This window comes from Pantherophis guttatus, chromosome 2 (assembly GCF_059756535.1).
Source record: "Pantherophis guttatus breed Tessera chromosome 2, ASM5975653v1, whole genome shotgun sequence".
Taxonomy (NCBI): domain Eukaryota; kingdom Metazoa; phylum Chordata; class Lepidosauria; order Squamata; family Colubridae; genus Pantherophis; species Pantherophis guttatus.
The window spans coordinates 62,057,463-62,069,175 of NC_142064.1; the positions used below are offsets into that span (position 1 = coordinate 62,057,463).

The window sequence follows — 11,713 nt, forward strand, 5'->3', positions numbered from 1 at the left end:
CAGAGCGCCGCTTTTTATCGTCCTACCCAATAATGAGCCTCACAAACGTGTAGAGTCATTAACCAATCAGCATCCGGAATTCTGCCTCAGTCAAGCAAAGAAAACACGGGATCCCCACCTCTCAACAATTTCCCACGCCGCTGGTCGATGACGTAGAGCGTCTGTGGCGTCACGTGTTAGAGCCTTGAGTTATTAGGATTTTTTTTTTTTTGTAATATAGTATTATCAAAGTTCCGTCTAGTAGGGGGCGAAAGATTTGAGTGCTGCTTGACTACTATGCTACACTGAATCTAACACTGAAACATCAATGAATCACTCTAAGTGAAGAACTGTGATTGGCCCAATGGCTGAAGATTATCTTGAATTTGACGGGTATTCTGTGAGCCTCTTTGCAGATCCTTTATTACCCAAACTAGGTAATATCATTTCAACCCTGAGCTACAAATGTTCTCTTCTATTGATCTTTAATGTCTCTGGTTTTAGTTAAACGTCTTTAATAATTACATTGCACCCTGACTCAATGCACATATGGACATATTAATGTGCAAGTGGGAAGGGCAAAAAAAAAAATACAAATATTGGGTTAAAGTTAGAGCAAGATTAATTTCAAATATAGTGTTATGCAAGCTGTGCCAGAATTTATTATTTTATTAAGGTTATATGCCATTTCATTGTCAAGCGAATCTTACTAAATTATGATGCTGTTACTGTTTCAAGTTTTTACTTTAGGACTTCTCTATTGTTACATTGGCAAATTCCCTCAAACTAGTCAAAAGCATTTCATGGTTATTTCATTTTGGATCTAGCAAGAAATGTTCAATAATGTTTTTAGCCACAAGATTTTTTTTAATGATACTGGAAACTTACATAGGGAGCTTAACTTTCCCGATATATATAGACGTTATGGCAACTGAATACTGTCCACATGTCCATGTATTTTCCTTGGCAGTATTGAAGAGTCTTGTATTCCCTTTTCCCAGGTTTGATCAATTGACAAATACCAATTTATTGTACAACACTAACATTTTAGTCATATGTTAACTATTAACCAGATCTAACTTCCCTTAGCTTTTTGAGATCAGACAAGATCAGTTAGGTACTTAAACTAAGTATCTTCTTTTATTATGCCAACCAGTTTGGATGAGATTTATTAATTTATACAGTTAAAACTCAATTTGAAAACTTGTTGAGAGGAAAGGGTTTCCATTTAAGATACTTTTGTGCATACTTCTTAAATCCATATGTCATTTTGCATGAATGTAAAAAATATGAATCAGGCTTCCTGGCTCCCCCAAACCAACCAGGAAGAACCAAGTTACTTGTTCTTAGGGAGCAGAAAAGATTTCTCAGACACTACAAAATCAAGCCTAAGTCATTTCGCTAAATTGTGAGAATTAAGGAAAGCACCTTGCAACTGCTATTGCATCAATATCATAGCAGCATATCTGACTGCACCTATGAACACAACCCTTTTCACTTACTTTACTGCTTCTAATCTTCCCACTGACACACCCATTCATTCCCTTGATCTTCCCAGAAGCATTAAAAATGCTAGTTGATGGAATTTAATATTTGGGATGTGTCCATTACACCTGAACTATGACAAATTGTAATATGTTAAACAGATTTTATTATATTTTTATTATATAAGATTTTATTATATAATTAATTATATCCTGCCCTTCTGAGGTTAGCATGTAAGCCACAGCAGTTATCTGCAACCAAAATCATAATGTAAAATCATAAAAATGAGTTTTTTAAAAGGAAAAAAAAACACACATATATAGTATGTGTATGTATATACTTATACATACACACATATATATGCACCTTCCTAAACAAAAGGTACATGCTGAAAAATTATCAACAGAGACATGGGCAGAATGAGGAAATATGTGTTTTGGTATGACAAGACAAAGTACACGATCTACCTACCTGCATCTGAAATCATATACAAAAACAAACACCGAGATTTGCATTGTGATGTCACTGCATGCACATAATTTCTCCATCATTGTGATGACCTGTAGATCTATTAGTTTGGGGTCCTTGATGCTCTGAACTTGTTTTCTTGCAGCCATTTCATTACCAAACTAGGTAACACAATCAATGCTAGTAGGGATTGGGGTTTGCTCCCATTTTATATACTAATGGCTTGCCGTGTCAGTGTTGGTGGGAGTGATCTTGATGTTTCCTTGGTTGGCCTTGTACTGTTGATGGATGAATTGTCAGAGTGCCAGGCTTACAGGAATTCTCTAGTGTTTTTTGACTTGGCTTGGTTTAGGATGCTCACTGTTTCCCATTTGAAACTATGGTTATGTCTGTTCATGTGTTTTCATGTCTTTTGGCTGCTGGTTTGCATTCATAGATGCGGCCTGCTAGGCTTCTGCCTAAGTGTCCTACATACAGGCTGTTGCAGTCCTTACAGTGAATGCTATTACTATTGAAGACTCATTGTTACCCCGTTTAGAATACACACAGATAAGGGGCAAGATTATAACCATAGAATTGTGACTGTCATTTTTACTTCTCTGCAGACACCTCTGCAGCATGTTTCCAAAATCAATTGGAGAACAGGTGGCTAAGTCTCCATCTCCTGCTTTCAATCAACCCTAAGGCATGATTGGCCAGTATGAAAAATAAAATGGTAGAATAAGATGGGTCTAGCAAGGCAGTTTTAATCTTTCTATCGTTAGAATAAAATAAAGCCTTTTCATCCAATAGTAGAGAGAAGCAGGATTAATGTGAGAAAATATATCAATAAAATGTTCAGGAATAATTCCTTATGGCTTCAAATCATTATAAAAACTGATGTTGCTCCAAAGCAGGTAAGTAAGCATCATAGTATTGGCAAGGCAAACTTTAATATGATTCTGCAAGCACCCAACCAGTTTTTCAACTGTGTTCATTCTGACTCAGTTGCAGTTTCCAAACGTTCCTCAAAAGCTGCTCCAAATAGAACACATTCCAATAATCCAATTTTTACATAACTAGGGCATGTGTCAGCACGGCTAGATCTTATTTCAGATATTGACAGATTCCCGACAAAAACATTTAATATGCTTGGATGAGAAAGGGTAAGTGTGAATAGCTGAGCCAAAAGGATGTCAAGCCTCTCATTTCAAAGACCGGATAACCGTATAGGCCCGTGGGCAGGTTTCAAGATCAGAGCACACTTGTACTGTTTACGCGGAAGACTTCGCTCCCGCGTTTGTTCAGGCTGTTCTCGTAAACCGAACAGCTTCTGAAGTTGCAATTCGTGTTTACTGTTCCCGCACTCTGCTCTTTAAATAGATCACGTGATTAAGAGATCACATGGTACCCCGGCACAGCGCGCCTTGAAAGTTGAGCTTGAGGGATCTTTGGCAAAGTCTGGATCCAAACGTCTGCTGCAAAATAAGCTTGCGGTATATTTTCACCACCATCAAGAGATGCTCCCTTCAGCCAAGTCCTCCCGCTCATAATCAGACCGCTCGCAGGGGGAAAGATGGAGGCCAGCTTTGATGAATACCGGCGACCCACCCTCCCAGGCAACTTTCGAATTCTGTTGGCTAGTGAGACAAAACATCAGCCAATGGATAAACCCGAATACCCCGAAGCCACGCCCAGCGTGCCTTTTTTCTAAGCGGTCCGCCTTTGGACGGAGGGTGGTGGGTGTTGCCTTCCTTAATTATTGGCTGGGAGGGGCTGTCACTCCAATGACGTGCGCAGCCGATTCGACGATTGGTTCCGCCCAGGCGCGAAATGTAACGCGGGAAAGTCTAGGGCTCGGTAGCGGTGGTCGGGGGTTACCGCTGCTGAATGGTGAGAAGCCGCGATTGCTTCAGACAGCCGGGCAGAGACTGCACGGGGTTGGCATCTCCACGGAGGAGTCTTCCTGTCATGCACACCTGAGGCGTTCCTTTTCGGCCACCAAAGGAAAAGCCAAGGGAAGCACCCGCCCGGGGGTACAAGCGGTACCAGCGACCCGCGGATCGAGAAGCAAAAGAATCTCGGACCGACGCAGCATGTCTGAGCTGCCGGGCCCTCAGCCCGTTATCGTATGTCCGGGAAGCTCCCCGAAGCGCGTCTTGGTGTCGGTCATCAAAACCACTCCAGTCAAGCCGCCGCTCGCCAGCAGCGAGGATCCCGCCCGCGTGCCCGTGCCGCCGCCACCCATCCCTACCAGCCCGGGCTTCAGCGACTTCATGGTCTACCCATGGCGCTGGGGGGAAAACGCGCACAACGTCACCCTCAGCCCGCCGCCCGCCGCATCTCAGCCTCTCCGCGAGGGAGGAGGAGGCAACGGCGGCGGGCTCCGGAGCGCCGTGGAGCGCTCCGCAGGAGAAGACGAAGAAGCGGGAAGCCCCGACAGCGGTACTGGGAGCAACGGGCACTTGAGGGTGAGTGAGCCCGAGAGGTGGGCGAGGTTGTGGGAAGGAGAAGCGTGGGAAGCGACGGTTGAGGAAAAAAAGGGCTTCGGTTTAAAAGGAACCTTATTTGGAGCCCGGGGGCCCCGCCCCTTCGCTCCCGAGCGTCTCGCGGGGTTGCAGTTAAGTCATTTCCGCGGGTGATTCGCCCTCCCGATGACGACACCTCCGCGCGCCAAAAGATCCTTTAAATGTCGGCCGCGAGCGCCAGCGCGCGCAAGACGCTCCGGCGAGGCAGGTGGCGCGCGTGCTGCGCGCGCCCTTCGGTTCCCACCCCCCCCCCCCACCCTCCCGCGCTTTCCCCTGATCTGCCCTCGGTTTCACACGAGCTCTTTTAATTCTGGGTGGATGCGCTTTTCTCTTACAGGGTAACTAAAATGTGCGGTAGTTGAGACAGGCTGTTTTAAAAGTTGCCGCCCCCTGAACGTTCCCTCTGAAGGGAAAAACAACAAGAAGCAGCGGTGTCATCTCAACCAGAGTTCCTTTATTTTATTTTATTACATTTTATTTTATTTATTTATATTTATTTATATCAACCAATCTCATTGTACATATGTTGTGCACTAACAATAAAGAATTGAATTGAATTGAATTTTACCTTAAGAGTATCCTATGTCCATTGCTGTGTCAAGGGGGGTGCAGGTTCTTTAGCATCACAAAAACTAAAGTAGGTTTATATGTACAGCGCCTTCAACAGATAAAAGCCCCCCCCTCTCTTCCCCCCAATTAGGACTGCATCCCATATAATGCTCTAACTAGCTCTTTATGGCTTAAGAAATATTTTTTCTTCTCTTTCACACACACAGTATAGTACTTTTTTGGGGGGGGGGATCGTTGTTTTAGATTGTTAACAGACTTTTTAATTTACTAGGATGGGATTAGAAGAGGCCGACCAAGAGCAGAGACAGTCCGAGATCTAATAAGTGAGGGAGAGCATTCATCTAGCAGAATACGTTGTAATGTTTGCAACAGAGTTTTTCCAAGAGAGAAGTCTTTGCAGGCACACAAAAGAACTCATACTGGTAAGTGGACTGGATAAACAATATTAGACCCACTACTTTAGAATGATTTGTCATGCAACAACTTAGTTCTGGACATGCTCTAAACCTCAGATTTTGAATAAAATGGAACTTTACAGTGAACAATCATAGATGAGAAGTTATTCACTTCAACAGACTAAGATCTGTATTGTCCATGTTATGTTTTATTACACCTTGAAATAATGTGAATTTGGATTAGGGTGTCGTGGATTGTGTTTTTCTATTGATAGGGAGAAGCAATAATTCCATGAATGTCTTCTTAGTTCCTTAGAATTTTCAGCTATTAAAGAGCTAGCTAAATACTTATAAATACTACAGTATTATAAGGAATAAAGCTGTATTTAATATATATATAATTTTTCAACTAAAATGCATGTGCTTAATTTTCATGAAATTTATTCTGTTCACTCCTTAAAGCTTAATTTGGAATTTTATCTCTTACTGAAGAATCTTTGTGTATAAATGCAACTTTTTTTTCAAGAGGCTGTGATAGTTTGTTTTAAAGGAAAAATGTCTTTAAATGGTCTAGAAAAAGGACTAACAGCATACTTGCGCAAAAAAAAAACTTTTTAGTTGGACTGTCTCAGATTTTTAGCATCCTTTCAAACTAATGAAAAGTTAAAAAATAATAAAGGTAATCCTCAACTTGAACAAACCCATCAGGACAAGACTCAACAATCTATATTTAAAGACAAAGGCCACTCTTTTGAAGACGGCAAAGTCCACATTTTGGACAGAAGACAGCTGGTTTGAAAGAGGGGTCAAAATTGAACATCCCTCTCTCAACAGAGGGGAAGGGACATGACATCTGTCCCTATTCTACAACACCACAGATGTCAAACTCAATCGCATTATGGGCCAGATTGTGCCGTATCGAGACTTTTTTGCCTTTGCAGAGCCGGGGTGGGCATGGCCTGTGCATGACATATCCATCCTGCAGGCCACCAGTTTTGACAGGCCTGTACAACACAGTCCTTTCAGCAGTTCCAAGAAGGCTCCACAACCATTTGCACTACTCAGGTGACTCTGAGTAAACAGATAAACCTTCAGGTGGCCTCTGTCTCTATAAAAGAATGCAAATGGCAGCTGTCTGCAAAGAATATAAATCCTTCCATTCCCCACCATCCAATTAAAGCTGAAGAAGCTTCTTGGAGGAGAAGCGAAGGTCTTCAAAGAAAAACAAAATCCAGTTGCCTTTGGCACAGTTGGGACCAGAATTTTGGTCAGTAAGTGGTGTGGTCAGTAAGCAAGTCATCACATGACCGGACTCAATTTTACAGCAATTTTTATCATGTTAAGAGAGTCCCATTAAGTGAATTGCACACACCATTAAGCAAATCTGGCTTCACCAATTGACTGTTTGTCAGAAGTGAGGGAGATTTTAGATCATGATCATGTGACCATCATAAATGAGCTGGTTGCCAAGTACCTGAATTGTGATCATGTGATTGGAAAGATGGTGCACCAATTGTAATTTCAAGAATAGGTCATAGGTGATTTTTTTTCAGCACTGTCATAACTTTGAACTGCCATTAAATGTTTGTAAGTTGAAGTCTATCTGTAACATAACTCAGACAGGTTCTGGCAAATTTTAGCAAAATGAGGACTTTGTTTATTTTATGCAAGAAATTCCTGGAAGAAACTCAAGAGAGGGAATTTTTCCCCCTTAGGTGAAAGACCTTATTTGTGTGATTACCCAGAGTGTGGGAAAGCTTTTGTTCAGAGTGGGCAACTTAAAACACATCAGCGTCTCCATACAGGAGAGAAGCCTTTTGTCTGTGCAGAAAATGGTGAGTCATGAGAAAATTGCTTTCATTCAAACTGCAGTGAATAAATGTCTTGAAAATAAGCCAACAAAATTTCCTAGTTTTCATCTTATTTTACTAGAATCAGGTATCCTATGTTTAGGCATGAATAGCTTGGAAAAACGTGATAGCCTCTAAGCAATATAGTTTAAAAAAAACCTTACTACATAAATTGGGAAGCGGCAGATTTCAAAGATAATCACACATTTCTGTGTTCCTTCAGAAATCAAATTAACTAAGAACAGAGAAATTCCTCATGTGTTTTTGTTTGGGGGGGAGTCTAGTCTAACTATATTTGTGACTGATACTTTCTTCACTTAAGGATGTATAAGCAGATTCACACATGCAAACCGCCATTGTCCCAAGCATCCATATGCAAAATTAAGACGAGAAGAACCTACAGATAAACTGAACAAAAAGCAAACTGCAGACAACAAAGCTGTTGCTGAATGGCTGACAAAGTATGTATTTACATAAAATGCAGCATTAAGAATTGAGAGAGATTGGACAGTCTCTTGTTAACCAACAGTTCTGTATTTTGTTTAACCATGGCCAGGATGCTAATAAAAGCTTCCTATTCTTTGTTTACCTCAAGGATCAGATGGGAGAGGGGCGTTGCTTACACTGAAACAATTTTTTGTCTTAATTTGGAACTAGTTGGCAATAATATTTCAGTAATGGTTTTCTAATGCTTAATTTTATTGTTATTAACAGGTATTGGGAAATGAGAGAACAACGCACTCCTGTGTTGAAAAATAAATCTATTCATAAGCCTGACCAGGAGCAGCAAGATCCCATGGAATATCTTCAATCTGAAGATGAGGAAGAAGAAGAAAAAAATACTGCTCATTCATCCCTTTGTAGCCGCCTTCAAGAACAGCGTGAACGCTTACATGGGGCACTGGCACTCATTGAGCTTGCCAACTTGGCCGGAGCCCCACTGCGACAGTAATAGAAGAACTGAAGTGTGGATTAACAAAATGTACTGAATTTTGTTATTTAAACCAATTAGCTTCTGGCATAAGCTAAGCACCTTATTGGCTTCCATAGGCTGCTATTATGTAGAATTTATGAAGAATGTTGTTACCCTAGAAAATGGGGTAAAAGAATTGCACTTTTTATATGGTAAAGCTTTTAAAGTATTTTGTAAATAGGAGATTGTATGATGCATTGTGTAACATGATCATCTTACAGAAAGCTAGATTTGCAAGGTTAGGGTGCTTTTAATCACAGTTGCATGGAAGTAAGTCACTGCAACCGGTGAAATTTGCTTCCATAAAAACAGTGTTTAAAGTTGGGATGCCAGTCATTCTTTATTTCAGTTCTCACAGGAAGCACTTTCTGAACCTGTATGGGAATAATGGTACATACATTCAAAGCAAATTAATAGATTTTTTTAAATTGGATGTAATCAGTGATGTACCCATGCTGTTTTGAAGATATTTTATCTAATATTACTGACAGATGCTAGAATGTCTTAATTTTATGGCAGAATAGATGAATTGGATAGATTTTCATTTAGAATCTTCTTTGTGACTGCTGACATGGAGGCTGACTTTGCTTTTATGGATAGATACCTTAAAGGTCTTTTGGTTGAGCAGCACTTATTGTTCCCATTATAAATATGGGAATATTTGCACATTGTTGGACTCTTCTATAACCGAGTGATTACTCTTGCAAATTCTAGGCATTGTAGTAACATCAAGTATGGGTTTCAGTCAGAGCTCTTAAACCCACAACAATGGCATTTGTGTTTTGTTCATGGAGATATTTACAGGGTAGCATTGATTTTTAAGTATATTTTAGAATTTCACCAGCAAACACTAAAATGTTGCTTCAGAACATTTTCCCGCAGATAGGGGTTGGGTTTTGTTTTGGTTTGGGTTTTTTTGCGTGATGCCACCTTATTACTTTACCTGAAATTTAAATGCCAAGTTGTTTTCACTAATTGTAGCTTTCAGCAGTAGTTACAAGTGTGAGATGTTTAGGCTATATTCTTTCCATAAGTGAAGGTGTAGTACAGCACTTAGTGCTTTTGATCACTTAAAGGAAAACAAAAGTTCTAGTGGTATACATTAGAAATAGTTTTAAGTAATTTATCATATGCCAGATGTGTGCCTTGCTAACGGTCTGTATAAACAATGAATACAAGTGCATTATAGGTTAACAATTTTGATTTTAGGAAGAGTCAAGGCTTCTGGCATAAGAACATAAAATCAGTGATATTTTATCAAAATAACTTTTTTCAATGATCCAAGCTAGTACTAGATGGTTTTTTTCCCCCTAGTTCCAGCTATACTTTGATATCCTAGAATTACATATTAATGTTGGCAAATGGCTATAAAACCAGAAAGTTAGTGCAGTTTATACATTTGACATAGTTTTATTTTGGGGATTGTTAAGATTTTTCTGAAACCTTCATCCTTAAAACAAAGCACTTCAACGTTGACCTTTGGGCTACATTTAAAGTTATATTAAAGCATTTAGAAAATCAATGTAAACTTTCATGCTTTCTCTGAATCTGATTTAGCAGTAGAGAAAGGCATTTGCACTTCATGGAATCCAGTTGATGCCATTGTAGGAGTAAATTTATGATTATATTGCCCAGCTATGAAAGTAAGGCCTAGTTTGTTGATGCACAAACATTTCCTTCCCAATTCAATATTTTATTTACACTGAATGCATATTGAAAATATGTATTTACTTAAAACACATTCTGCCTAGCTATAGGCAAGTCAAGCTGCTTTACCAATTATGTATAAAATACATCTTTGGACAAAAAAAAAAAACTCCAGATAACCATTTGTAAAAAGTTGGATTTTTAAAAAATGGAAGTTCAAGAATTCTCTGCTGTGTATGATTCAGCTGTACTTCTGGCATGAGTTAAAATGCTGTAATTCTAATAAGCTTTGAATAAAATGTTGCCTGGACTTTACATCTGTATTCATGGTAATGTCATGAATTCTCATTGCAATGTAGAGATCTTTGGGTATGTCGTAAACTCCTCCCAAATTCCTGGACAAGTCCCTGCATATTTCTTTTAACAGTTATTTTGATAATTTAATATTTGATAACTTTTGATTGAAGAAAATAAATCCTTCAGTTTAAATTTTCATTGTGGAAAGCTTTGGACATATCTCACCATATTCCAATTTTTTTTTAATTCAGTATGCCAAATGTTGATACCATCAATATAAACTGGGATTCTGATGCTTTGTGCTTTATTATTTTCCTAATTTCTAGCCGCATTTGTGTTTTTTACAATAATAACAATATAGATGTTTTAGGTTTTTTTAATGGGACTTTTTTCCAAACTGCAGTCAATTTAGAATTGATCTGTATTTGAACTAGAATTTTTATATTAAATAGATAAACAATTTACATTCAAAGTCTGAATTGATCCAGTTTTCTAATTATGACAAGTACAGAATTTTAAATTATTTATAGCCATCTATTTACATAAAAACCCAAGTTACCTTAGCAAACAGGTCTCCATCATAGGAGCTATATTTATTCATACTTTATCCCAAAACAATGTTTTCAACATTTATTATTTATTCAGTGAATCATGATCATGCAAACTAAAACTATGGATTATCAAATTTAACCAATGACTCCTTTATCCCATAGCAGGAATGTAAAGGTGTATTTGGTAAGGATATATTTTAAGAAACCCATTAAAGGGAGAAGAAAAGAGCGAGACATTAACAGGAGGACTTGGAGAAGACCAAAATAGAAGTATAAGAAAGAAACTCCTGTCTTGATTTTGTTTGATATAAAATGGGACAGAGAAAAACTTGGCCAAGCCTTCAAGACTGACAGTCTACAACAATGATGAATAATATAGCATTCCTGGAATCTCAATGGTATCTGCTTTTTGGCTTGGCCTCCCTTAAAGGGTTGACAACCTTTCAGAGGAAAATAATTACTGTGGCAGTGATACAGCTGAAGTGGAGAAGGAGCAACAAATTTGAATTGTGGAACCAATGGGTTATCTAATGGGAAAAGCATTCTGACATTTCTAACAAATGCTGAGATGATGAAGGTGCAGTCATGACCTTTCCTAGCAGCAGTAGCTAGTAATAAGATGACCTTCCTTGTTTTGTTGTGCTAATTTATATTTGGGGGGGGACCTCTTTCCTTTATATATTAAAAGATAGAAAATGATTATTTAAAAAAAAACTTTTCTGGATAGCTGCACTTCCAGTCACCTAACAAAACTAATGAGGTTGCTGTGACAAAAATGCTTTTATTTGCCTTTTTTTTTTCAAACTGAATTTACTGTAAGGTGGTACATAGTAGAAAAAGGTTTTGTTTTTCCATGAGATGGCTGCTAACAACCAACTTAGCAATTTGCTTCCCCCAGTTGTTCTAGATCACCATCACACTTAACAATAGAAGGGTGACCCCAACTTTCACCATCTTTTAGGAGGGGAGACAAGCATCCTTTCAAATAACA

At 39.0% G+C, this 11,713-nt stretch overlaps 1 protein-coding gene across 1 annotated transcript; it reads left to right on the forward strand.

Moving 5' to 3' along the window:
- The first annotated feature begins 218 nt into the window (after positions 1–218).
- On the forward strand, positions 219–10,189 carry ZNF367 (zinc finger protein 367). The gene is made up of 6 exons (XM_034410073.3): positions 219–416; positions 3,295–4,382; positions 5,281–5,431; positions 7,120–7,239; positions 7,577–7,715; positions 7,969–10,189. The coding sequence occupies exons 2-6, from the start codon at positions 3,504–3,506 to the stop codon at positions 8,204–8,206; spliced, it is 1,527 nt and encodes a 508-aa protein (XP_034265964.3). The 5' UTR covers positions 219–416; positions 3,295–3,503; the 3' UTR covers positions 8,207–10,189.
- The last annotated feature ends 1,524 nt before the right edge of the window (positions 10,190–11,713 follow it).

Excerpts from the sequence above, each read along its gene's own strand:
- ZNF367 (XM_034410073.3), top strand. The coding sequence starts at position 3,504 with ATGAATACCGGCGACCCACCCTCCCAGGCAACTTTCGAATTCTGTTGG. Across the intron at positions 4,383-5,280 it reads GGAGCAACGGGCACTTGAGG|GATGGGATTAGAAGAGGCCG; the intron begins GTGAGTGAGCCC and ends TTAATTTACTAG. Across the intron at positions 5,432-7,119 it reads ACACAAAAGAACTCATACTG|GTGAAAGACCTTATTTGTGT; the intron begins GTAAGTGGACTG and ends TTTCCCCCTTAG.